Raw genomic sequence first — 26056 nt, 5'->3', positions numbered from 1 at the left:
GTCTAATGTTTCAGTGCCATGAGGGTTTGCATCTGAAGGTGTTGCAACTTTCATAAGCTTCACAATTGCGCGCTACCAGCTCTCACATGGCAGGTATACAGGCAGGTAGTGTCAACAATGAAAAGAAACACTGGGGCTAAACACAATATGTCCCAGGGGAATGACATATAGAATAAAGAACACAGTCCCAAAACTGACCCCTGAGGGACACCATAGTTGATGGAAGGAAAGCAGATATTAGGTCATTAATGGAGGAACCAAAACCTGTTTATCAGATTGAAAAAGAACCTTTTTTTTTAAAGCTATATCAGATGTTCTAGCTTCTAATTTTGGGGGAGGTATTTCCAGATGTAGCCATTAGATAAAGAGCTGATAAAAGCCTCTCTGGACAAGGCCCAAAAAATTCAAAGATGCAGTTCTTTCAGCTAGTCCTATATTTCAGTATAAAATCATCAAACAGAAAGACAGATCTGTGTTTCTAGTTACGTATTCAGGTTTTTGTCCTTATTTTTATCTCAGCGAGAGAACGAGAGAAAGACACACACAAGACACAGACTGTCTGTGTTAAATTGTCTCAGAGAGCACTGCCACCATCCGGGTTCAAAAATTGTTTAGCTTCTATTTACTTAAAACCGAATGTGAGACTTTCATTTGAGGCAGGTTTTTAAGTCTAAGTCACCCTGTCTGATTTATAGAATTGGTGATAGCTGTTAATAGAAAGTTTCCTTACTGATGACAGCTCTCTCTGCCTCCCTCTCTTCTACTTTCTCTGCTTTATGTGTTGGGTGTTTAGCTTTTCTTTTGCCTCCTTTATTCATAATGATGCATGAAAACTGGTCAGTTGAGGTCATACAGGTGAAGCTCAGTATTGAGGTAGTGGTCCTCTGCGCTGTCCTCAGAGTGCATGGAGCAAAAGTTGTAGCCTTAAGCTCCTTTTCTCTCAATCTTGGGACAAGTTTTAGCAAAGGTGCAACCCTAAACACCAGCAAAAATTTGGAATATAAAAGTCAACGCAAAAAATAATTCTCTCATTCTCTAAATAAGCTCAGAAGGAGATTTCTGGGCTCTTCAAGCTAAATTCCACAATAAATGTACAAGTAAAACTCCATATAAAATCCATACAAATACAGACTTACACAATCAGCCTGTTATCTGGCAACAAGAGAGTCTTAGAGTAGAATCTCTATTCACAGATTGCTGTATCAGTAAAAGTCATGGTTTCAACAGTGACAGTCAAAAGCCCAAAAAGACAAATATTCACCATGGTGAATTTATAGATAAGCAGTCTGAGAGACAAGGGCAGAAGGAGACGTGGAAAGGGGGAAGGCATGGGTGTGTGTATGTGCATGTGTATGTATGTGTATTTGAGGGGGGGCTGCTGCATCACAGGAAACAAGTTCTCCATCCTGCAGTTGAATGTAACCCTTTGGCCCTTGATCAAATGCTCCTCCGGGCTGAATACCATGAAGTCTCTGTCCTCTGCACCACAGACGGCTCTGCACAGCATGGACCGTCTGACTGCCTGCCTGCAGGAGGGGGGAGGACAGACAGGGTGAGGAGGGGAGCAGAGAAATATACTGTAGGAGATAGAAGAGGGAGGGTTTGGCTGGTAACCAGGATGAAAAGACCGCAACCAAATCAGGATCATTCAGGAACTAGACAATATAAACACTCCGCGTACATCAAAAGTACATAAGCTGTCTGTAAACAAGCACCACCAGGACACGCACCTTGGTGTACCCTAAAATGTGAAACCAGAGCCCTTCACTCACACAGACTCTCCCGCTGCCTGGTCGACTGGCGAGCGGGTGAATCTGGGAGAAGTCGCTCCTATTTTTAGTCCCATGCTCGATGGAAGGATGGAAAAGTAAACAGACAGTAGCTGCATGAGCAAAGAGAGAGAGAAAATGAGAGAGAGAGAGAGAGCGAGAGGGAGTCTCTATAAGGGAGAGAGAGGGGGAGCTAAAGGAAGGGAGGAAGGAGGAGGGGTTGTCTGCAAGTTCTGCAAGTTTGGATCACTGACTCATTGCTGTCTGAGGAGGACACATGGCTGGACTGGGCAGAGAGCAGAGCTGGAAGGCTTACTCTGCTACAAACAGCAGCTTGTAATCACTCTGCAGCCTCTTGTCACATATAATAACACAGTTTGAGTCTCTTCTGCACTGTAACGTGCTACATGAATGCCTCTTTGCCTTCTTGAAGGATCTGAAGGTAAAGAAGGGGCTTATGGGAGGATTTACCCCGCCATGGAATGTTGTACCCTTGTGTACCGGATCACTGGAAGTTTTTCTTCCCCCTCTTGGGTTTGGAGCTGCGGGTCTCGATCCGAGGAGCGCGTGCGCTTCTTAGCATTCCCTCAGAGACTGGGAACGTCAGACTGGGAGAACTGTTGCTCTTGTAATGGTTTAAAAGACGAGCAGTCAGCTCGGGCCATTTAAACGTGCACACACATTTTTAGCACCTCCACTCATCCAGAAGAAGGAATTCAGGATGCGACGCTTTGACAAGCTGAAAAAGTCATTCCCCTTCCTGGCACACTTTCATGTATATCGAGTAAGTCTGGTGTCTGTCTGATGTCTACTCTGCCTGACCGCAAATTTTTATCATGAATATGGTATAGCGGAGGTCTCACTCTGTGTGAGTTATGCGTATGTATGTGTGTGTCTGTGCGTGTGTGTGGACTCACCAGTTGGACTGAGGCCATCCTCTGGGAGGGCTGTTGTTATTGTAGCAGGATGTTAGAGCAGAACAGATCTGATACAGGACATGACTTTGGCCAAGGGATGTGTGTGTTTGTCCAAATGTGTTTGTGCTGATTTGTGTGTTTGTGCATGCTTTTCTCTGCTGCTATGAGGAATGAGTTCAGGCCAGAGGCATTTCTCAGTAGGGACATCATGCTGTTTGTCTGCATATAAATTCCTACATCCCTCCTTCCCCTCTTTGTCATACTTGTTGTTTTTCCCTGAGGTTTTTTTTAAAACCAAAATTTTTACTAGTTCATGTGAATTTTTAATCTTTTTACATTTTTTTTATCCAATTTAGCATGTTTTGTTCCTTTTAATAACCCCTGCCACAATTTCTAGAAATAACACCCCAGGACTAGTACCAGACTTCTGGCCCTGGTTGGATTCCTCAGAGTCCTTCCACAAGTCACACCTAATTTGTTTGCAGATTGCATTCTTCTCTCTGACCTCGCACCTCCATATTGTGCATGTTCATCTCAGGAGAAATTGAGATTAGAGCCCAAATGCTTTGGCAGCCAGACAATTCTATCAGTTGACATTGGCCTATGACAAGTGAAGAAAGGATGTTCAGGGTTAATTACAATAGGTCTCATCACACAGGATGGATAGACTGTGACACAATTGTTTACAATACTCCCTCTGCAGTTATTAGTTCATGCTTCAGAGGGTGTATCGCAGCTGAAGAAAGAGGAAATTATTAAAGGCCATTCTTTCCTTTGAATATACCTGCCCCTGAAAAAGTTATCCTACTCATACATTTTACTTTCCTGTAACAGCCATTCTGCATTCATATTAATCATAATTATTCGTGAAATTAGCTAGCCAACCACACGGGTTCTTTAATAGCATGTCAGTTGGGTGGAAGCTAATGTGTTCGCATCTTGCTGACTGTACGGTGTAACATTATAGAAGTAACATGAATAGGAGTATAACTTACAGCACCCCTTTTTTTTTTTTTTTTTTTGTTTTGTTTTGTTTTGTTTCGGGACACACACTTGCGTACACTCTCCAAACTAAACAATTCCAGAAATTAAAAAAAAAAAAAAAAAGAGAGGTCACTCAATATGTACATTCCTTAAAACCTAATATTGGTTGGGCTTTACAGATCAGCGTAAAACAGAGCAGATACACAGATAGAAGGATTAAAACAGATAAAAAGCAGGTAAAACTGATGAAAACAATACGAAACGACGGAGATGGTGCACGGAAAGAGAAAACCTGCTCGCCCACTGTCTTCTTATTAAATTTAGGGACAGCCAACAGCCCAATCCCCTGAGAGCGTAGAGACCTTGCAGGTTCATAAAGCTTCAAAAGGTCCTTTAAATAGGATGGTGCAGTGCCATTTACAGCTTTGTAAGTTAGACGCAGTAACTTAAAGTCAGCTCTAACATGAGCAGGGAGCCATTGAAGCGAGAACAGCACTGGTGAGATATGGTCATATTTCCTGCACCCAGTCAGAATGCGGGCTGCTGCCTTCTGGACCATTTGTAGGCTGTGACAGCTCTTTTTAGGCAATCCTCACAGAAGGACATTACAGTAATCCAATCTAGATGTCACAAAAGGTGGTTAGCACCTCAGCATCTTCGAGGGACAAAAGTGATCTGATCTTAGTGATTCTCCTAAGATGAAAGAATGCTTATGTGGGAATTGAATGTAAGAGACTGATCAAAGATGACACCAAGGTTTTTAATGCTATCCTTGCACCGAATGACACAACGATCTAAGGTCAACACAGGTTTATCATTTAGATGGTTCAGTCCTGCCGGGCCAATTGCAATCATCTCAGTCTTGTCTGAATTTAATAATAGTACATTTTCTGAAAGGAATTTCTTCACAGCAACCATACAGGTCTGAAGCTTCACTCTATCTGAGACACTATCTACTTTAATCGGCGCATACAGTTGAAGATCATCAGCATAGATTCAGACTCGGGTCCGATAACAGCCTGAGTCAACCGCCAGTAACGGCCCATTCAATACCTTTGTGGGTGCTGTTTCTGAAGAGTGGTTAGCCTGAAACGCAGGCTTAGCGGCTCCAAAAGATTATTACATGACAAGAATTGTAAACGTTGTTTTGGAGCAACTTTTTCAAAAACCTCAGAAAAAAGGTCAAGTTAGAGAGAGGCCTATAATTTGCCAATGAGTTTGGTTTCTTTAATAAGGGCTTAACCACTGCCAATTTAGAACAAGCTGGGAAAACTCCATTTAAGAGTGGTAAGTTCAGGATGGTTAGAACACAGGCTCTCAGAGTTGACCCAGGATGGTACAGGATCCAGTGAAGATGTTGTAGATCTAGAGGACATAACGTTTGTCCGATCATCTAATGAGATGGACTCAAACTCAGAGAAGCCCTGTCCTGAGCAAAAGGGAGAGGTGGCAGTGAAATCTGGTCCCCCTAAAGCTGACTGTGGTATTTTGGCTTTATTAGCGGCTACCCTATCTTCAAAAAAGTCAGAAAAGTCATAGGCAGATATTTTGTTACGGCCATTGTGCTGGGGGCTTTGTGTCAGCTGAGCAACGGTGGCAAACAGAAGTCTAGGATTATGCTTATTCTCAGCTATCGGAGTCAAATGGTAGGCCGCCTTTGCCTAAGCTATCCTAGCCTGATGTATGGCCAGATTTTTGTGCCGCCATTGAAAATGCACCTCTAACCTAGAAAGCCACCGTCAAGCCAGGTTGTATAGGATCATTTTTGAATCTTTATTGGTGCCACTAAATCCAGCATCGAGAGTGTTATTAAAGTTATCCGCAAGTGAGTCTGGCTAAAGACCTGATTGACAGTATCAGGTACTCACAAACAGGGTAGGTTTATGCCCTGGGACTGATACAGTGAGACAAATGTGTTTCATGCACCTTAGTCGCTGAGCCCTTTGAGTTAGGGAGTACAATATGAAACACAATCGCAAAATGATTTAACTTTGGCATTTTACAGGTTTCATTTATGGACACTGCTAAACCATAACCTCACACTAAATCCAAAGTGTGCCCAAGCAAATGAGTTGGTCCCTTTAAGATTAGAATAATCAGTAAAGTTTAGTTAACTTTAAGTCTTTAACTAATAAACCAACAGTTATTTGGCCACAAAACACACAAACACACAAACACTGAAAGAGGAACAGCGAACCTTCACTGTCGGTGCCATGACAGTTAACTTCTTCAGTGTGAACACATGATCTTTGACAGATTAGTCACAGCCAGACTCAAGCATCTATTTCCATGCAGCACCTGTCTCAAGACAAATTGGAAAATCTGTAAAATATATAATTTGTATTAAATGGATTTATAAATCAGATAGCAAGATGAACAAGAAACAGGATATCACAGCTTTAGCACCTTGGTTTTGACTCCTCATGCCTCAAATATGACACAGCCATGGAAAAACGCCCGAGAGGAAGCTGAGTTGCGTCTTTGGCACCATCCAGTGAAATAACACTTGACTGTTGACTGCCAGGGAAGATCAAACTCTGAGCTGCTATGAGGAGGAAAAGGGGAGTGACAGTTCCCCATAGTAAAATATGTTGCACTTCCTACAAAAATACATTTCTGTTGCTAAATTTCAGGGAAATTTTGAGCTCTAAATTCTGCAAGCACAAACTACAGATCAAATAAACATATCAAGTGCTAGGAGAGCCTTTGGCACAGCTTAGTGTGGAGCTGACCCGCCAAGCAGACTGTTGTATCGTCTTTCTCAGGGTAAGGGTCAAATATGATGCAGCAAAATGCAAAATATGGAGATGGATTCAAATGACTACAGCTGGAGTTAATCCTAAAGCCACAGGCACTACCAGCACTCATTTTACCCTGCAACTCTCCATGTGACCGGAGGTCATTATATTATATTACCGTACTGCAGGCCACTGGACTATGCAGTAGTACCTGTTATTTCTTTTTTTTTTCCAGGCTAACAACAAAGAACAATCTCGCAGTGTGAATTCTTTACAGAAACCTCTTTGCGGATTAAATCTCTTGCTAACTCTAGGAGCCAACGCTCCAAATGTGGACATTGCCGAGTCGATATCAGCTGACCGAGTTTTATGTGCATAGCAATGAATTATGATATGGATGGGGACATCTGGATCCCAGCAGACTGACCTCAGTCAGGCTTTGCATTAAAATTCATGGAAAATGTAGGAGCTCTCTGCGCTGGTTGTTCAGTTCAGTCTTGGGGGGGGGGGGGGGGGGGGGGGTTTGGCACATTTGGTTTCTGTTTGTATGTGTGAGAAAAAATCCAACTCCTCAGGTCACAGTCATTTAGCAATAGGAAGTGACCTTTAACCGAACCCATTAAGAAGTTGAAATGACCGAGGAAACTGCGACCCCTTTGACTCTTTCCTGCGGACCATGTGACCCTGTCTCTAACGGCACAGGAAGTTCCTCATTCACAGTGTAATTACTACTCAGCGGTGTGACCCCTACGCCCCCAAGCCCCCACCGTAAAGTCCTCCTTGGCAACCTCTGCACAGTAGAAATATATAACCATTTGTGATGATTACAGTGGTTTATAGGTTCATTCCCCTTTGGGACTGGTAATAATAATCAGGATCAGTATGAGCAGGTGCACTGGAAGTAAAGATAAGCACCAATTCTAACGCAACCATAATTTTTATTTCAAATGGCTATGAAGACGTTTATCAGGATTTCAGATGAATTTCAGATAAATCTAGAATAAACAGACAGTGATGGAGGATGTTTTAAGATGCGATGCTGTGTTTTGACATTGAAGATTAATGGTCTGGTTTAGCGTTGTCGTATATTCTGTGGATTGTTAAGGCTTGCATTTGTCTTCGCAGACACTTATGTACACCAGATGTGTTTGTTTCACATATCTGTGTCTGCTCTAAGACTGTGACGTGTATCTGCTGAAAATACAACTTTGTGTTTTGACAGTTGTCCATGAACACCACACTCGTACAGCATCTGTGTAGCCATGTCTTGCACGTTTAAAGTAAAATCAGTGTGCAGTTTCTCTCTGGCCCGTTGACATGTAACTCATTCCCCATTTGGCACCCTGCCATGTGTGCCATCGTTTATGCGATGTCCATTTGGGTAACCCATACTAAGGTGCGTTAGGTATGTAGAATGCACGTCTCATTTTCTAAACAGGAATTTTAGAGAGCACAAAATGGCTCAGAGTTCATTTCCTCATTTTTTAACAGCAGAGAATGATTTGTTTGCTGCTCACTGTCTTTTTGGTTGTTGTTTGTTTGTTTTTTTTTTCCCACAGATTTTGGACTTTAAATTGCAAAAGCTCCCCAATGAATCCTGAAGAATACATTTTTGTGCATTTTCTCTCTCTGTGTATGTGTGTTTCAGAAACTGGGCAGTAGTATGCAGTGTGAGGAAGGCACAGAATGGCTGCTGGAGCTGCTGATGGAAGTGCAGTTGCAGCAGTACTTCCTGCGGATCAGAGATGACCTTAACGTCACACGGCTGTCACATTTCGACTATGTGAAGAATGAAGACCTGGAGAAGATCGGCATGGGTAGACCTGGTGAGAACGCGTGTGCACGCGTACAACTTGTGAAACTGAGCTGTGCTTAAGATGCATATTAATGCAGGGAATATGTATGTATTAACATATTCCCTGCATTGTCATATCAAGTTTTCAGTTCTGCTGGCATCTTGAAAATGTATCATCACTTTATTCTAAACACACCTTTTGACAAACACTCAAGTTTAAATAGTTATTCATTTGTTTTTAATGAAAATCGGTTTTCTCTTTAACTTCCACCACCAATGCTCCTCTTGGCCTCCAGTAGTTCAGAGTGGGCTGATCTCATCAGCCTCATTTGTTGTTTGTGTTGAGTGCTAAACATTGATATCAAAATGAGCATGCTAGCATGTTCACTATAAGGTGCAGCTGTTAATTGTGCCTAATTACAGACTAATAGAGCTGCTTGCATTGCAGAAAACCAGCCTGGTGGTTTCACTTCAGCAAAATGCAAACATCATATGTAGTAAAAATCTATTTGACGGATCGGTTGGCAAATTGCAAAAGCTACCAAAAATACTGATGTCTAATTTGCTTACATGTGTTTGCTTCTCTTTCCTCTTATTGAATAATTATAGTTAAGAAGCATGCATCACTCAAATCCTGTTTTGTCTCTAATTAGTTGCCATGATGTAAAGTATATCTCGAGAGAGGTAGAGTTGCCTTCATTTTTTATTTATATTTTTTTTGCAGTAGTACGCTCATCTCATATATATGTATTTCAGACTGCACATATAGATCTTCCCTCCGGGGCTATATAATTCTACATCTACATATAGGCCAAAGTATTGCAATTAGGCTGCAGTGATGACTGTGTGTCATTTAGATACCCCGCAGCTGAGCTGAAACAAATCCCCCGTCACTAATACCCTTAATGTCATTTTAAAGTCACAAGTGGCAATTAAGCACAAAGGAGGGGGACAAGTCTTTTATTTGTGGTTTGTGTGTGTGAAGGGGATGGCAGCAGTAATGTTCTAAATCCAGTTACAGAAACCCTCAAGGCCATTTCAGAGCTGCTTAAGAACAATTACACCCACTTCTCCTGTTCGTAATCTCACTCACACCGACTCTCCCAGCACTCTGTATTTTCTCCTCTTTTTGTACTTCCTGTTTTATTTCTTCACTTTTTCTCCAGGCTCTTCTCATATATATGTTGGCCCTTCATCCCCCCTCCCTTTCCATCTACACTAGGGTTTTCCCTTCATTCCCTTTCATACAAGGGGAGTTTCACCCCCCCATTATAGGAGATTACTTTAAATTCCTCATAGTATATCTTCTGTAACTCAACTCTTAACTGGCCCTACGTGACATACCAACGCAAGAAGAGACAGCAGATAAAGCAGCTGCAGTCTTCAACACCTTGTATATGTTTCACCACTGAGCATCACTGTATTCATGTGCTATTCTTTTCTTTTATTCTCTTAAAGGGCAGAGACGACTGTGGGAGGCTGTGAAGCGGAGGAAAGCCATGTGCAAGCGCAAGTCCTGGATGAGCAAGGTGACAGATATAGACAGGCACAACATACACAGACACAGCACTCGTTTATAATGGTGCATGGTATGCTTGACATTATGCTGCCACAGTGGCGTCTGTCTGTCTGCCTGTCTGTCTGTCACAGTGCGGATAGATTCATGTGGATGCAATAACTCACAATAACTGCATGGACAATACATGATAGAAACCTCAAAGTTTGAGCAAAGGTCACTCCTCCACACATCATGCAAACCTATTTTGCAATACCTTGTGGAGAAAAAACTGTTTTTTATGTAAAGACAAATATGATATATATATTATATATAAATATAATATATAATAATATATATGCATATCCTGTGCGGTGTGTCGGCATAGTGTTCAGCACTGTTTCCCCACAATAAGAAGGTTGTTGGTTCAACTCCCGGCCTGGGGCCTTTCTGTGTGGAGTTTGGATGTTCTTCCCGTGCCTGTGTGGGTTTCCTCCCACCGTCCAAAGACATCATGTTTGGGTTAATTGGTGACTCTAAATTGCCCGTAGGTCTGAGTCTGAGTGTTTGTTGGTCTCTGTCTGTCTCTGTGTGTTGACCCTGTGATGGACTGGTGACCTGTCCAGGGTGACCCCGCTCCCTCACCCAGTGTGAGCTGGGTCCTGTGAGAGAAAACACATCTGTCCCTCACAGATGTGCATGTGCATCTCTAAGGAACAGCCCTCTTGAGAACAAACCTGCTTGACCACAGACACAAGGGTTCACACATCCACATCGACACACAGACAAAAACGTCAAGTCACAAGAGGCGGTGACACACCATGTCAGAGCACGCTGCATTTGCAGATATCTCAGAGATATCTCAGCAAGCACAAATTTCTCCAGATTAGAGACATGACCATTCCCGACTTCACTTTCCTATAAGCTAAACAAACACATATAGCTTAAAGATAGAAAGATGAGAAGACACCTTCTACACAAGTTTACACAAAAACTGATCCACCAGTCACCAACACACACGCAAGACTCAGATGAATGAAGCGCGTGGGCTTGGTGTTGCCAGCCCTGTGTGTGTGTGTGTGTGTGTACTTCATACTTTGTGAGGACCAGTGTTAGACACCAAACAGAGTGGGGGCATTTCAGGAAAGTGCTGCTATTTTGACTGGTCTTCATACATTCAAAGGGTATAAAATTATGTTTAGAATGAGTTAAGAGCTAACAAAGATAGACGTGTGTGTGTGCGCGCGCTGAGCTGTTCTTATTGGATAACACGGTGCCCACAGGAGGCTGCTTATCGTCTATAATTACACCTGTCTGTTTTTGAGCCTGGCTCCATCTTCAGCTTGAGTAATCTGCTTCCTCAGCCTGGTCTGTGTCTAAGTGTTTGTGTGCATGTGTGTGGGTGTGCGTGTGCTGCACTGCGTGTGTTTGCGCTGCGCTGCCACAGTCGGAATCTTTTGAATTTCATGCCTCCTATTTGAAACCCACTCACCACACAGTGACCACAGAGAGATGGTGTTTTTAAAAAGTCTGCAGCATTATGTCATGTCTGGTCCAGTGTGAATGTGAAACCACACACCCAGTGCTACTGTTTATATCTGGCCAGTCAAATATGTTTGGCACTGGGCATTCATTGACACCTCTTTTCCCTGATGATACCATTTCAGAATACTGACCTTTGTGTATGAGCCAATAATGAGTTCGCATTTCTTTCATTCATGCACGTCAATGCACAAACAGTAACTTACTGCTTTAAAACCAATACTGTTTAACCTACGAGGTATTTCATTCATGACGTGCTACAGCTTGACTGATGCTAGATATTGGTTTTGGAGAAATATTCTTTTTAATCCATGTCTGTCCACACTAACAACAGCATCAGGACCAGTGTCTTATTTAGGGCCTAGATGCAATGCTTTCCCTTAATGCCTCTGCTAAGTCATTCCTGTCGTGTTGTCAGCACTTAAGTTAAAAGGCAGAAAACGAATCTAATTCCCGCGATGATGAGTGTGTTTGGATATGCATAGTTTCTGACTGACAGCATAGCCGCTAGTTATTGTTGAAAAGTCCACCCCTATGTGTTGAACTTTTAGATCCAACAATCACAGATGTTTCATCTACCAGAGGAGCTGGTGTCTGAATTCTTGCCTTTGAGTTTGTGTGCATGTGTGTGCAGGCAGAGAGGCTCCTCCATCTTGTGCTCAAGCAGTACTAGCTGGTAGTTTAGATGCTGTGTAGAAGGTTGAAGCCACAAACGTAAACCTTGCCTTCACCGTCATTAATGCTGATATCACAAAATGAACTGAAGAATATGAAAAAATACAATATTATACCTAATAATATTGTGGCCACATCATGTGACTGAGCGTGCTGGATACTGTGTGTAGAGGAGGTAGGCAGCGGGGACCAGAGGAGAGAGAAGGACAGATAAGGTGGGGACGGTGATATTTCATAAGGCTAATATGGAAATAGAAGAGCCATTCAATGTGTGTCTGTTTTGTTTTCCTTTCCCCACACTTTGCAGCTCAGTGTTTCCTGGGTACAAAGTGATCAGGCTAGAGATAACTCGAATAACACTGTAGTATTAAACATTAATGTGGCCTTTTCAGGTCCCCTGGTCAGGTGTACAGAGTCAGTATTGTGGTTTCTTAGCAGTACAGGTTGTGATAATTGAACACAAGAAAAAATATGTTTCTCTGTTCTTTTATGTTATTATTTTAACCTTTTTGTTACACGCTAAATGATAATTCATTCATCTTCAACTGCTTTATCCGTTTCTGGGTCGCGGGGCTGCTGGAGCCAATCCCAACTCACATTGGGCGAGGGGCAGGGTACACCCAGGACAGGTTGCCAGTCCATCACAGGGCCAACACACAAGGACAAACAGAGACAAACAACCACTCAGGCTCGCATTCACACCTGCATGTTAACCTATACATGCATGTCTTTGGACGGTGTGTGGGAGAAAGCCCGCACAGAAAGGACGACACCGCTAACCCCTACGCTGCTGTGCTGCCCCATGCTAAACATGTTTGACCAAATTTATTTATTTATTTTTTCTAATTGTTCGTCCCTTCTTCTTCTTCTTCTTGTCCAGGTCTTTAGTGGTAAGCGCCCAGACGGGGGAGACTTCCCCCAGCAGGGACAGCCAGCCTTCTCCTTTAGAAAGCTGTCCCCAACAGCTCCCCTGGGCCTGGGGGAGGGTGTCCTGACTGCACAGTCTGGTGGTGGTGCTCTGCTTGATGGGCAGCAACAAGCTCTGACCTGCCTCATCCCTGAGAAGGACCTGACGTTGTTTGAGAAGCTGGGGGATGGCTCGTTTGGCGTTGTGAAAAGAGGAGAGTGGCTGACACCTGCAGGGAAGGTGGTGAGGACAGCTGATTCACTTCTTAAGACTAAAAAAAAACGTGGTGTTGTGCTGATGGTGTGAGGAAGATAATCAAATTGAAATCATTTGATGAAAGACATTTTATTCCAGCTGAACGTCGCTGTAAAGTGTCTGAAGACAGATGTGCTCAGTCAGCCGGAGGCCCTGGAAGATTTCATCTGTGAGGTCAATGCCATGCACTCCCTGGACCACCAGAACCTCATTCGCCTCTACGGTGTGGTGCTCACACACCCAATGAAGATGGTAGTGGACACACAGAAACGCACACACACAGGGAGGGCTATTCAGAGACAACACAATCCGCATAGCATATGCGCAGGTTTACATCACACACCAGCACATTTGCTTTTTCTTGGCTTCCCTGTTTACTCACTTACACCTGCACATTAACGCTGACAGCCACTCCCACAGCTTTCTGTATGACCTTTAAGCCTATTTGAATTGGTCAGGCATCTGAAGGCCTTTGCCATGACGAGTGAGAGTGATGCAAAGATGTGGAAAAATCGGAGACAGGAAGGGAGGGAGCAAGTCCTTAGAGGGCCAAAATAGTGCTGACATTTTCTCAACCTTGCTTTTGTAACATGACTTTTTCATTTCTTATCAACATCTTTTCCTCTTAGTTCTACTTCTTTCAGCTTCAATTCACACTCATATATTCCCCAGACTACATCATTCTGCTCTTCCTTCCTTGTAATGTTTATCACATATTTTGCAGCCAGAATCCTCCTTCCCAGCTTCACCCTCCTCCTCTCTGGCTCTGTGTTTTGCAGGTGACAGAGCTGGCCCCTCTGGGTTCTCTGCTGGAGCGTTTGCGATGTGTTCGTCCGCAGGGCCCAGTACTGATCCACACTCTGTGTCAGTATGCTGTACAGGTGGCCTGTGGCATGGCCTATCTGGAGCAGAGACGGTTTATCCACAGGGACCTGGCAGCCAGGTAGGAGGCAGCAGCCTTGTTAAGGTGGACTACACAAAGGCTTAAACCTTTTTGAGTGTGTATTTACTCATTATGAAGCCCATTTTTCCACAGGATATATTTACTGGTACATTGGATTATTCATATTGCTTCTCCTGCTCCTCCACCCAGAATTTAACAGGCCATTACAGGAGGACTTGGCATACAATTGAAATGACTCACTTGTTGGTTGGCTGTACTGGAGGTCTAAATTCTTGGCCTTTCCAAACTAGTCAGGTTTACTAAAGTGTTGAAACTACTTAGATGTTTGAGAGTTATTAGTTGGTAAAAAAATTCCTAATTTTTTTCCCATTATTGACTTGGCTATTCCAATATATCAAAGGCTAAGTAGAGTTCTCAAACTGTGGTTTTAAATTATGGACCAGTGAAGTGTTCCTCCATCTCTCCATTTTTAATTCAGGGCTGAGATTTAAAAAAACAAAAAAAAAAACAACCCTCTATTTGTTCCTGAGTTGAAGGTTTTGTGAGGTTGCACCAATGTAAGGCACTTTGTTTGCCAGGTTGTACATGTTAACATGAAAATATTTGACCCTTTCTATTCAGGAATATCCTGCTGGCCTCAGCTCACAGAGTGAAGATTGGGGACTTCGGTCTAATGAGGGCGCTGCCTAACAACCATGAGCATTATGTCATGCAGGAGCATCGCAAGGTCCCCTTTGCATGGTGGGTGGGCAGAAGGAGCTGAAGCTGATATAATGCAGACATGTTTTTAGGGTTAGAGTCCGAACCTTGTTCTTTTCCTTCCAGAAGGTTTCCACAGAGGATTGTGATAGCTCAAGCCTGCACTTTTTTTTATTCTCATAAAACATTGACTTGTCAGTTGAACAGCAATTTAGAAATCTGTCTTTTTCTTACTTGGCTTAAATTAAACCTTTTTTTTTCTGCACAAAGGGCCAGATTTAAAGAATCAGTGCATTCCCCCCCAAAGTGAGCTTTTCCTCAGATAGGCACGCAATGCAGATTATTGGTTTTTTTATAGTTTGGTGTTCGACTTGTCCAGGTGTGCCCCAGAGAGTCTGAAGACCAGGACATTCTCCCATGCTACAGATACGTGGATGTTTGGAGTGACTCTCTGGGAAATGTTCACACATGGTCAGGAGCCTTGGCTGGGTCTTAATGGGAGCCAGGTAAACACACAGAGAAAATGAAATGGAAATTTTCATCTCAGGGTGAACGTGTCATAGGCAGTTTTCCTTTTTGGTCAATTTCTTCTTCAGATTCTGCACAAGATTGATAAAGAATGTGAACGTCTCCCTAAACCTGAGGACTGTCCACAGGATATCTATAATGTTATGCTGCAATGTTGGGCCCAAAAACCAGATGACAGACCTACTTTTGTCGCCCTGAGAGAGTTCTTGCTTGAGGTATGGAAGAAATCAAAAGTGCTCTATAGGATGTTTTACTTTTTTTTCATTTGATTTCCATGCAAACCGACAAAGGAAAAAACATCTGACGTCTGTCATAAAGCTCCTATAGAGAAGCTTATGTTCCCCAAAGAAAGAAACTGTATCACTGCATCCATGGACTTTTAGCTCCACCTGGTGGACTGACTGTGCAAGCAAAACAGAAAAATGACTTCAGCTCAAGTGTTGAGTGTGATGTGTGTGTGTGTGCTTTTCAGACCATGCCCACAGACATGTGTGCTCTGCAGGACTTTGATGAGCCTGACAAATTGCAGATCCAGGTCAATGATGTCATCACCATCATAGAGGGAAGGTGAGAGGAAATAAATGCATTTTAGACTCATACAAATAAAACTCTAAATAATTAATAAACCCTGTTTTAAAGCCAGTAAAAGCATGAGTTATATATTTTTTTATCCTAATAAATAATCAGAACCTGAAAATTTTCCACTTTAATAATAATGGCATTTTGATAAAGGTCTTAACATTCAAGCTGATAAATGTGAGTAGGCTTACCTAACAAGTGTGGTTTGTCATCCCTCAGGGCAGAGAACTACTGGTGGAGAGGCCAAAACAAGCGTACTCAGAAGGTCGGACAGTTCCCCAGAAATGTGGTGACATCAGTAGCTGGTTTGTCAGCTCATGACATCAGTCGGCCACTGAAGAACAGCTTCATCCACACGGGACACGGTGACACCAATCCTCATCGCTGCTGGGGCTTCCCTGACAGGATTGATGAGTAAGCACCAGCTCGCTCATTATTTACTTTGAGCATTATGTGAATTTAATACCAGTAGGTGCCAAGAAATGCTCTAAATGCCCCTCACATCACTGGTGAGGTGTCAAACATCCCATGCTAGAATTTGGTGACATATTTTGTCCTTTCCTTTTTTTTTTGGTAGTAGTAGTAGTAACAGTAACAGTAGCTATAGATTATTTTAATCGTCCACATACTTAATGACTGACTTAACTTCTGCCGACATTATTGTAATGACATCTGTCCTCTGCCTCCCTCCAGTCTCTACCTGGGAAATCCCATGGACCCCCCTGATGTTCTGGGTGTAGAGCTCAGTGCTACTCGGCCCACACAGCTACCAGGACGAGCTAAAAGTGAGTGGAAGAGCTGTTAGTGAACAAATGCAACCTCTGCCATAGTCATGGTCATGTGGTATGCAATGTTTAAGGCCACTGAGGAGTGACCATTACTAGAGTAAGGATTTTTAGATTGCATCAGTAGACTCTGAACTTCTTTAGCTATGTGGGAGTGCTGACATTTCTACTTCTATGTCAAGGTGACCAGAACGCATTCTGTTGGCCTGAAATGTCCACTTTCTGCAAACCCTCTTACAATGGTGTGATTGTTTCATCGTGTATTAAATGTTACAGATAAATGCTCAAATTCTACTAAAGCACCACAGACCTGTTTTACTGGCTAACTATAGATGTAAACAAACATAAAAACATATTAACTCAATGTAAATGTATTAACACTTGGAGCAGATTTTGCTTTTGCTTGAAACGCTTCATATGCAATCTGATATTTTCTTCCTACTTTTTTCCTAATCTTTTTATCGTGGTTGCTTTCGTTTTTTTCCCTCTCTGGTCCTCCTTTGCGGCGGCTCTACCTGTTTTTCTTTCTCCAGAGGAGCCTCCCCCCCGCCCTCCTCAGCCAGCTGTGTTAATCAAGAGTAAGTCTGGTTTCTCTCAGCAGCTTCTCACCCATTGCTCCTGCCCTCTCTGTTCCCTCCTAGCTCCACTATTCAAAGGTACATCTCATGGTTATTGAGTTGTCTTTGCTTGTGTTTGCAGTGATTCTATCACCTCCTTTCCCCCTCTCTTTACATACTCCATCTTTCCATCCTTGTTTCCCTTTAACAGATGTGCAGTGTCCTTGCTGTGCACTACAGGACTAACTTCCAAACCAAAGACTCTTTTTGGTGCAGAGTGTATTTGGGGTGTGAAGTGATCTTGGAAAGCATCATTGTCAAAACTTTCTAAACTTTTTCAGTAAATGAATGAAATTATTGTTTGCTTGTGTCTCCAGAGCCTTGCTATGATCCAGTACATGGAGACGAGGAGTTGACCTCTGCAGGCCTGAAGAGATTATCACTTCGTAAAACGGGTTCTGTCAAAGGCTTGAAACTTAAACCTGCTGCGTGGGTCTCTGCTTCCAAACATGGGTGTAGCCGGATTTCAGGCTCAGGCTACAATCCAAACAGTGAAGTGTCCCTCATTGACTTTGGGGAGGAGTTCCCGCCGCCCCCTCCCACACCCTCCGCCTCCCCTGTTGTTGAAATGCAGATCCCCTCACTGGCGAAGCTGGCTTTGCAAGCAGAGAACATTTTGGACCGCACCCCTCCTCAGAGCCCATCCAGGTCTTTGCCCCGCCCCCTTCACCCCACACCAGTAGTGGACTGGGATGCACGACCATTACCCCCACCCCCAGCCTATGATGATGTAGCCCAGGATGAAGATGATATGGAGGTACGGTAGGAGGTGATACATCTTATTTCACATAATGCCAAAACTGGGAATGTTTGTGTCCTGTTCAGTTATCACCTAAATCCAAAGCAGAGTGACATGAAGTTGTACATTTTTAGACTGTTTTGTAAAATCTTCTCTTCCCATAGGTGAGCTCTATCAACAGCTCCGAGCAGCAATATGAAGATGAGCAGGTTGAAGTCCACGACCCTGATGAGCCTTTCTCTTCTGGACAGAAGGTGCAGGTTGAGGCTCTTGTCTCCAGAGGTCCAGACAGACCAGGCCTAGAGGATAACCTCTTTCTTCCCAGCCAGCACAGCCAGGGCCTGTCTACATCCTTTTCCCAGTCTGAAGAAATCTTCCAAGAACTGCAGCAAGAGTGCATGAGGAGGCTCAATGTACCGTCGGGAAGTGCTGCTCCATCAAGCTCACCATCCCAGACCTCATCTTCATTTGCTCAGGCGGTTCAGGCCCTGGAGGGACACCAGCAGGACACCCTCTCCTCGAATGAAGACAAACCTCAGATCCCTCCACGTGTCCCTATCCCCCCTCGCCCTATAAAAAGGGGCGACTACACGTCTGTTCGGTGGTCAAGGGATCTCTCTCTGTCCCCAACACCAGCAGACACCACAGAGGATATTTCAGACCAGAGCCGACCACCTCAGATCCCCCCGAGGGATCCTTTGTCCCAGCCAGGTTCCAGGACTCCTAGCCCTATGGGCCTGGTAGTCGGCTCACCTCAGCAGAGGATTTACTCTGTCAGCCCCAACACCATGCAGGCTCCACTTACCTCCTGCCCCCCTACACACAGCTACGGCTCCTACCTCTCCACCTCACCAGGTAAACTCATGCCTACCACACACAGCTTTGCCTCAGATCCTAAATATGCTGCACCCAAAGTGATCCAGGCCCAGGCACAAGGGAAGGACCCCACAACTAAGGGCCCATGTATCCTGCCCATCGTACGTGATGGACGGAAAGTCAGTAATACCCACTATTACCTTCTGCCGGAGAGGCCGCCATACCTTGATCGATACGACCGCTTTTTCAGAGAAGCAGAGAGCCTTCCTGCCAGCAGTGTGGAGGAAAGACACGCGCGCCAAGCTAACACTGCCACCGTCAGACCAATGGTGGTCAGCAACCACACTGTCCAGGGACACGCCCAAGGACAGGGCACCATCCAAACAGGCGAGCTGAAGGCTAATTTCTCCTCCAACAATAATAGCAGTCTGGGCGGACCACGGTCAGGGATGAAGACATCAGTTAGTCTCCCACGAGTCTGTTCAGATGGGCTGATGTCGCCGTTGGTTATTACTTCCCATTTTAGGCCAGACGGAGGCGTGAACTCAGCTGACAGGGTCAAAGTGGTAAGGATGGAGAGGCTGTAATTGCCTATTCCAACTTCTCTATTGCAACATATTTACACATTTATAACCATATTCTGCTTGCTCACTGATAAACTCCGGTGGTGTGATAGTTAATCTGTAATTTATAGTTCACCTAATGACCTTCTTAGTGTTTTTATTTATTCTCTCTCATTAATATATAAGTATACATTTCCATTAATATGGTCTTAAATGTGCCTCAGTAGATTGTTAGATGACACTTGGATTTTCACGAGTGACACATTTAATATAGCAATTCAATAAAATTTTAAATCAACAAAAAGATAAATAAACCTGAGTATATTACATTTGTGCTATTGTGTTCAGTATACTGCGTTGGCTCTAAAACTGAACACTAGGGGGCAACAGAAGTTAGGTTTTTAATGGTAAGCCACTGAGGCCGAGGTGTTTGTGTTGTGCATCTGCGTCTGTGTTTTTCTCTGTGACACTTGGCGCAGAAGTGAGTGATTTGAAATTGCTGGCACACGTTTAACTGTTCTTATCTGTTGTAACAGATTTCTTCACCATTCAACTATAAGTCAGTATCAGACCCAAATTCTGATTGATATGTAACAACAAAACATCATTTTAAAAGTGGAGCTGAAATTACAGAAGCCAAATAATCGGGGTAATTATATGAAAAGATCCATCACCAACACAGTTAAAGTTCAACACTTGCTAGTGTATATCTTCATCCATTCAAACTATGAAAAAGCACAAAGCTGAGAACTTTGACATATTTATACATATATAACATATTTAAAAATAAGATGGTTTTCTTTGGCGATAAAGTCTATATTACTTTGAATTGCTGAACTGAATTTAAAAGATGAAGAACCAGCGTTTGATTGTTTTTTCAAACCCCGTTTGAGCCTGATTGAACAAGAGTCAGAATCATTGTCAAAATCTGCGGCCCTACATTGATCAGGCTCTTGCCATTATGTTGTGGATATTGAGATCTGTGGCTGCCCTGGGAACATGGGATTATGGGATAAAATGTACTGCAGATGAGTTCCCTGATTGTGGTAGTTCAAACATTAGTAACTGAGGTAGTTGCAGGTGATGTGGTAATATTGTGAGTATCAATAAACCATCACATCTACAGAAGCAGAAAATAAATATTGATCCGTTAAAATATTGATATATTTGACTGCTGCTAGAAAAATCAGACTGAAGAAGAGTGTCAGGGTTAGGTTGTTGAAATGAAAATGAATTAAGAAGATTTGGACGTAATTAAACGTAATTGGTGGAATTTAAACTATTTTAATTTAGTTTGTGAAGAGTCTCCTCAAATGCAGGACTGAAATCTCTGCGCTTCAGCAGCTTTCCTCAGCAAAGGCCATAAATAACAGAGGAGCTCTAGCTCATCAGCTTTAGTTTTGAAAATCTGTACACGTGAAATATTCATGTCAAATTTCTCATCACCTCATAAAGAAAAACAAAAAACATAACACTGTGGTGTGTTGAGATAGAACTGAGATGCCATACACTTGTTGATTCAGGTACAGGAGGCCGTTCATGGTGTGACGATAGAGGAGTGCCAAACCGCCCTCCAGAACCACAACTGGAATGTCCAGAAAGCCGTGCATTACTTAAAGGTGAGATCGTTTATTGGCCACACAGGAAAAAAGCTCACACACTGCAGCCAGTTACTCAAAACAAAGCAAAGATGCATGCAGCCAGGATGCTTGGCAAAATAAATCCATGAATGTTCATTACTTATCAATAACTTAATGCAAATTGCAGCAAATAGAAAAAATAACTGTGTGTGAAGAAATTTTCACTTTAAAGCGGCACCAATTCTCCAAGGTAGCTTCACAGTCACATCCCACGGTTCCAGTCCAGCAAAATAAAGACGCCATGAAGTGGATCATTATGCTGAAGCAGTACATTTCTTAGAAGAGTCTCTGAGTCCTCAGTGGTCCTGTTGTGCTGCTCAAGGATCCTTTGACATCCAGTTTCTTTGTGCAGCAGATCCTTGAGTCATTTTCCATAACAATCTGTTTATATACAGGATGTAACAGCGAACAAGTCGTCATTCACAGTTAGTTCATTACATTTTTGTTCATACCTGGACCTGATAGCAGCCACTTGATCCTTAAGGGAAAATCGGGTCATTACCGCTTCAGTGAGCTGGCCATAAATAAAAAGCATATGGAATAAGCGGTGTGTCTCCAGCAGTCCTGAGTGCCGCTGTGGAGAGACGATGGAGGAGCTGTTTGGACAGCTGTGAGCACGAGGGAACACTTGAGTCCTCCCTAATAGCGGTGGAGAAATTTAAAACTGAAAGAAAAATGCCATCCACTGAGCTTGTATAAAGACCAAATTCATTCTGCATCCTGCTTACTGCTGCAATAACGCCTTGAGGGAATAAATAAAAAATAGTATATATCTGTGGTTCTCGCTGATATTGCACCTGACCTTGTCCTTTGCTTGTCCTTGCAGGTGGAGCAGTTGTTCTGTTTGGGTCTGAGGAGCAGGTCAGAGTGTCTAAAGCTGCTTGAGATGTGTGACTGGAACCTGGAGGTGGCCAGCACACAAATGTTAGATAACTATGGCTCCACAACAAGGCAGAGGTACAGCTGAACTGCAGATTCATGACTCCCATGCCAGAACTTTTAACACTAAACAGCAGTGACGAGGGTTGCTAACGGTGTCCATTTTTTTTAGTAAAGTATTCCAAATAATTACCATTTCCATCATTAAAACGCTGTTACCGCGACCAATAATTACATGGAGCACGTGGGTATAATTGAGCTTGAGGTGGATGACTGGCTAAGATAGAGTAAAATTTCTTGGTAAGCTAATCAGAGGACAAGGTCAGCGGGTGCCCATACTTGAACGACAAACCGACACACAAATATACGCACACACAGCTGGGACACATGCAGCTATGGCAAGTCTAGACAAATAAAAGGTAGCGTTATCAAACTCATCAGAAATGCAATTAAAGCTACTTTCTATGTTTTCCCTCATCTAAATATAACTAACAGCAGTGTAGGCAGACAGGAAGCAGCGGATCCAATGAAGACTGACACTGATGTGTTTTTTAATGAGCCAAAGAAGTTTTTCTGCTGTGTTGGATTTTTCAAGAAAAAGTAGATGGAAATTATCCTTTAAACCATTCCAGTATAATGTGAAGCTCACTTCAAAAGCTTCAAAAGTAGGGGCAGCTCTTGCTAAACATCATTGAGGTTCATTGAGGAGGATTTAGCGTTTCATCATAGTATTCTCAATCTAATCTAAATCTTCTTTATATTTGCAGACGGTGACAGAAATCTCAAGCTGCTGAGCTCTGATTGGAACTTCATCCTCAGTAAAACATCACAGGAAATGAATCTGCTCCTGACCCCGTCTGTTGAATGTGTCCAATCTACCGACTACAGAGGAATCAAGGACATTTTTACTGAACTAGCACAAAATACCAAACTTCATTGTTGCTCCATTCGCATATAGTTTGGATAGAGGACTTTAGCCTGAGTGCAAAAAGAAGACTTAGCATTATACTTGACTTTGGTCTGAAGTACATGTCATTGTTTCACTTAGTAGGAAACTGGAGATTGCCATCCACTCTCTTTTCAGATTTGCCAAAGGGCAAATAAGACTTCACTTATATGTTCATGACAGTAAGGTCCTGCCCAAACACATCTGTCACAGATTCTTGGTGCTGCCACCCCGACAGATCGTCACTGCCACAATTACACTGATGTCCAACAGCAGAGAGAAACTTTCATCTCTCTTTTGTTCATGTCATTAAAAAGTCCAATTGAAAGTAAATGAAAATGAGGCCATTCTGATGACTAGTACTGTACAGTGTATGTACAGTTAGGTCATTGGAGGTGCATTGCAGCTGTGGGATCTTGAAGTAGTTGTTTTCAAAAGCAGTTAAAAGTAAATAATATTACAACTTATGCAACATTCATGCACAGCAAAAAGCCAAGTTAGCATTTAACTGGCCAGGACGACATTTTGCCCCTTGACTGTTTGCTACTGATAAGTCTATGGATTCCGGGAAAATGTGCATCTTATCGTATAATGAGGGAAGTTAGTGCTGAGGGTGCTCTGCTGCAGGGTTAGGGTTAGCCTTAACCCTGCAGCAGAGCATCAATACTGAGATTCAAAGGTCAAACCAGTCCACTGAACCAAGAGGATTAATGGAAGGAGAGGATCAGAGAAGCCAAGGCTCACACCTTAGTGTCTAATTTATAACCTCCTAACAAAATAATGATGTTATTTTAGTATTTTTTTAACACAATGTGCTAAAAGTAGAGAACATATTTTTTCAGCATAAATTTACTGTGTCGCCCTTAGTCTAAATTAACCCATTGCACAAAGCTGTCCAGCTGCTGACTGTCTTAAAGATGATTTGCTTCCAAAGAATTCTGGGCGAAAGAAGGCTTTGAGTGGAACTGAAACTTATGAGCCTGTGACAGCTAAGATCCCCTCACTCCGACTCGTTTGCATTCTGAATGAATGAATTATCCACTTACACGTTCTACCTGGAAAATGCAGCAAAGAATGTGACAAATACGCAAACCATCAGTATAATGAAAGCTCAAAACAGTCATAATTTCATAATACTTTGACTGCACAGCTCAGTCAGTCAGATCCAAGGAAGCTTTCTTGGGTGAATTCAAACTCCCGACACCGTTATCACAGAATAACGTGTTGACTGTGATCTGCAAAATCAGCGTCTCATCATTGACAACCAGCAAATTCTGAGTACTGTCTTCCCGATCAACAGTTGTCACTGATTGTGACCATGTGGACTTGGCTCTTAGTTCTTTATTAGCTTGGGTGATGGGCGGCTAATTTTATAGACTTAAATTGTCTGAATTTAAGTTGAACAGCATAAAAAGAATTCAACTTATCTAAGAGCTTAATTAAGAGCAGCCTTTAGCTGAATCTTCATCACTGATCTATGACCTTTGCCATGTGTGGATCAAGAAAGAAATGAAAGGCCACCCACTGAGCGAAGTCTTTCCTCACCTCAGATATAGTATTTCCTCAATCTGTTCCTCTAAGCACTTTGCCTACACAGAACTTGTGTGCATCAGCTGAAAACTCCTGCCAGCTTGTTTTTTTTTTTTTTTTGCATGCACCCAGACAACGTTGGCAGCTAATAACAGCAGCGTAGAGAATTTTACCCCAAGGCTCCTAATCATCACTTAAAACCACAACTGTGATATTTTGGTCAGCAGCTTCAGGGGCAATCATTTAGAAAGTTCCGGGATGTGTCAGCCGTTGGTCCACTCTCTGCTGGACATGATAATACATCTTCTGACTTAATTGTCACAGCAGAGCCCTGAGCAAAGAATAGTTTGAAACTTTGCATTTCACATATTAATGTTTGATGACTCTCATGGCAGGAAGGACTTTGAAGGCAGCCCACATGCTTCGGCTTTCTAAATCCTCAGTAGTTGACAACTTTCAGTCAACACACATGATCCATACAGAGCTTCTTTCTATAGCAAAATAAACACCATTTGCCAACTGGTACCCATTTACTTATAGCCTAATCATCAATGTCCACATCTATGCCCTGGCTTTGCTCCAAACCAAGCAAAGCCCTCCATATGCCCATAGCAAGCCCCAGTATGTGACACTTCTAATCACAATCTGTCTGTGCAGAAACTTCAAGTGGCCTCTGAAAAAGCTTATATGGAGCCAAAACTGAATAAATTAAAAATATTTATAAAGGATGTACAGGACTGATTTTTACAAAACCTCAAGTCAAAGCTTTTTCCTGTGTGCAATAAGGCTGCTGTAGAACCTGTGACCTCCCAGTGTGTCCCTCCATCAGTGCCATCCAGTGAAAATATCATTCAGCATTCTCCCTGTCGTATTGTGCCCTTATAGCCGAATGCAGATGAAACACTGTTTTCAGTATAAAGTGTGTTGTGATTCAGTTTCGGTGTGGGCTGAATCTGTAACACAGCGATTACGGACAACTTGATGTGAGGGCTGCCTCCAGTCTGTCCATGTGCTGTTTGTCTTCATACCATGCTGCAGTAGTTTTATTAGAAGGACTGAAGCTTGTGGTGTTATGATCAACCCAAATCAATGTTGGCCTGTTGTGGTGTTTAAAAAAAAAAAAAAACAAAAAACAAAAACTGTTCAGTTCTGTTTGGTCTTTGCCAGATATGTCTACAGAAACTGATTGTGCTATTTCAAAGTCCTTCATATTGTTTTTGCTGTTTTTCCTTCAAACCAACTTGCCAGTTCTTCCTCATTTGTATGTGTTTGCCTCCCAGAATGTGGTTTATGTTAAATGCCTATGGTGCAGCTGGTCCCCCCCCCCCCATCCTCCTAGGCCTGATGGAACTGTTCAAGAGAAGTTCATGCTGCCGAATTTATAAATGTATTTTTTATTAAAGAGTTAATTATTTTTTACCTATTTTCTTCTATTGACAAATACTTTTGTTTGTTCGCCTACATTGTTTTTGTAAGTGCTGCTTCAATGGGAAATCATGCTGGATGTAGCTTATCATGAGATAAATACTGCAGTGGTGAGCATTTCAATGTACACTGAAGTTTTTCCTCTTTAAATATGAATCAACAAAAACCTTAGCAGGCTCGAAAATCGTATCGTACTAGTCAGTCACCAGGAAACAGATCAAAAACCACACTGACAAGAGATGCATCTTCAGGCTTAGCATCGCTTAGAGTTAGATGCTAAAACAATGACGGCAAAGATCATGAAAGATCATGTTTTCCACGGTCTGTAG

The 26056-nt window shown here is 42.7% G+C and overlaps 1 protein-coding gene across 7 annotated transcripts in view; it reads left to right on the top strand.

Annotated features, from left to right (window-relative positions):
• The window catches only part of LOC115057603 (activated CDC42 kinase 1-like), a 51371-nt gene extending 25655 nt beyond the window's left edge, over nucleotides 1–25716 (top strand). For 4 of the 7 annotated variants that reach the window (XM_029524769.1, XM_029524763.1, XM_029524764.1 and 1 more), the window contains 16 exons: nucleotides 8057–8234; nucleotides 9662–9732; nucleotides 12796–13065; nucleotides 13177–13329; nucleotides 13857–14020; nucleotides 14603–14722; nucleotides 15039–15186; nucleotides 15277–15423; nucleotides 15681–15775; nucleotides 16007–16201; nucleotides 16481–16572; nucleotides 17507–17946; nucleotides 18093–19310; nucleotides 20831–20926; nucleotides 21774–21904; nucleotides 22594–25716. In XM_029524769.1, the coding sequence (XP_029380629.1) occupies nucleotides 8057–8234; nucleotides 9662–9732; nucleotides 12796–13065; nucleotides 13177–13329; nucleotides 13857–14020; nucleotides 14603–14722; nucleotides 15039–15186; nucleotides 15277–15423; nucleotides 15681–15775; nucleotides 16007–16201; nucleotides 16481–16572; nucleotides 17507–17946; nucleotides 18093–19310; nucleotides 20831–20926; nucleotides 21774–21904; nucleotides 22594–22600 (3525 nt within the window). In that variant the 3' untranslated portion in view covers nucleotides 22601–25716. Of the gene's footprint in view, nucleotides 1–2047; nucleotides 2554–8056; nucleotides 8235–9661; nucleotides 9733–12795; nucleotides 13066–13176; nucleotides 13330–13856; nucleotides 14021–14602; nucleotides 14723–15038; nucleotides 15187–15276; nucleotides 15424–15680; nucleotides 15776–16006; nucleotides 16202–16480; nucleotides 16573–17506; nucleotides 17947–18092; nucleotides 19311–20830; nucleotides 20927–21773; nucleotides 21905–22593 lie in introns of those variants that run through there. The other 3 variants (XM_029524768.1, XM_029524766.1, XM_029524767.1) reach the window with 3 other exon arrangements.
• The last annotated feature ends 340 nt before the right edge of the window (nucleotides 25717–26056 follow it).

Source organism: Echeneis naucrates, chromosome 17 (genome assembly GCF_900963305.1).
Source record: "Echeneis naucrates chromosome 17, fEcheNa1.1, whole genome shotgun sequence".
Taxonomy (NCBI): Eukaryota; Metazoa; Chordata; class Actinopteri; order Carangiformes; family Echeneidae; genus Echeneis; species Echeneis naucrates.
The sequence above is the reverse complement of the archived record's forward strand: the minus strand, read 5'-3'. Positions and strand labels throughout refer to the sequence as shown.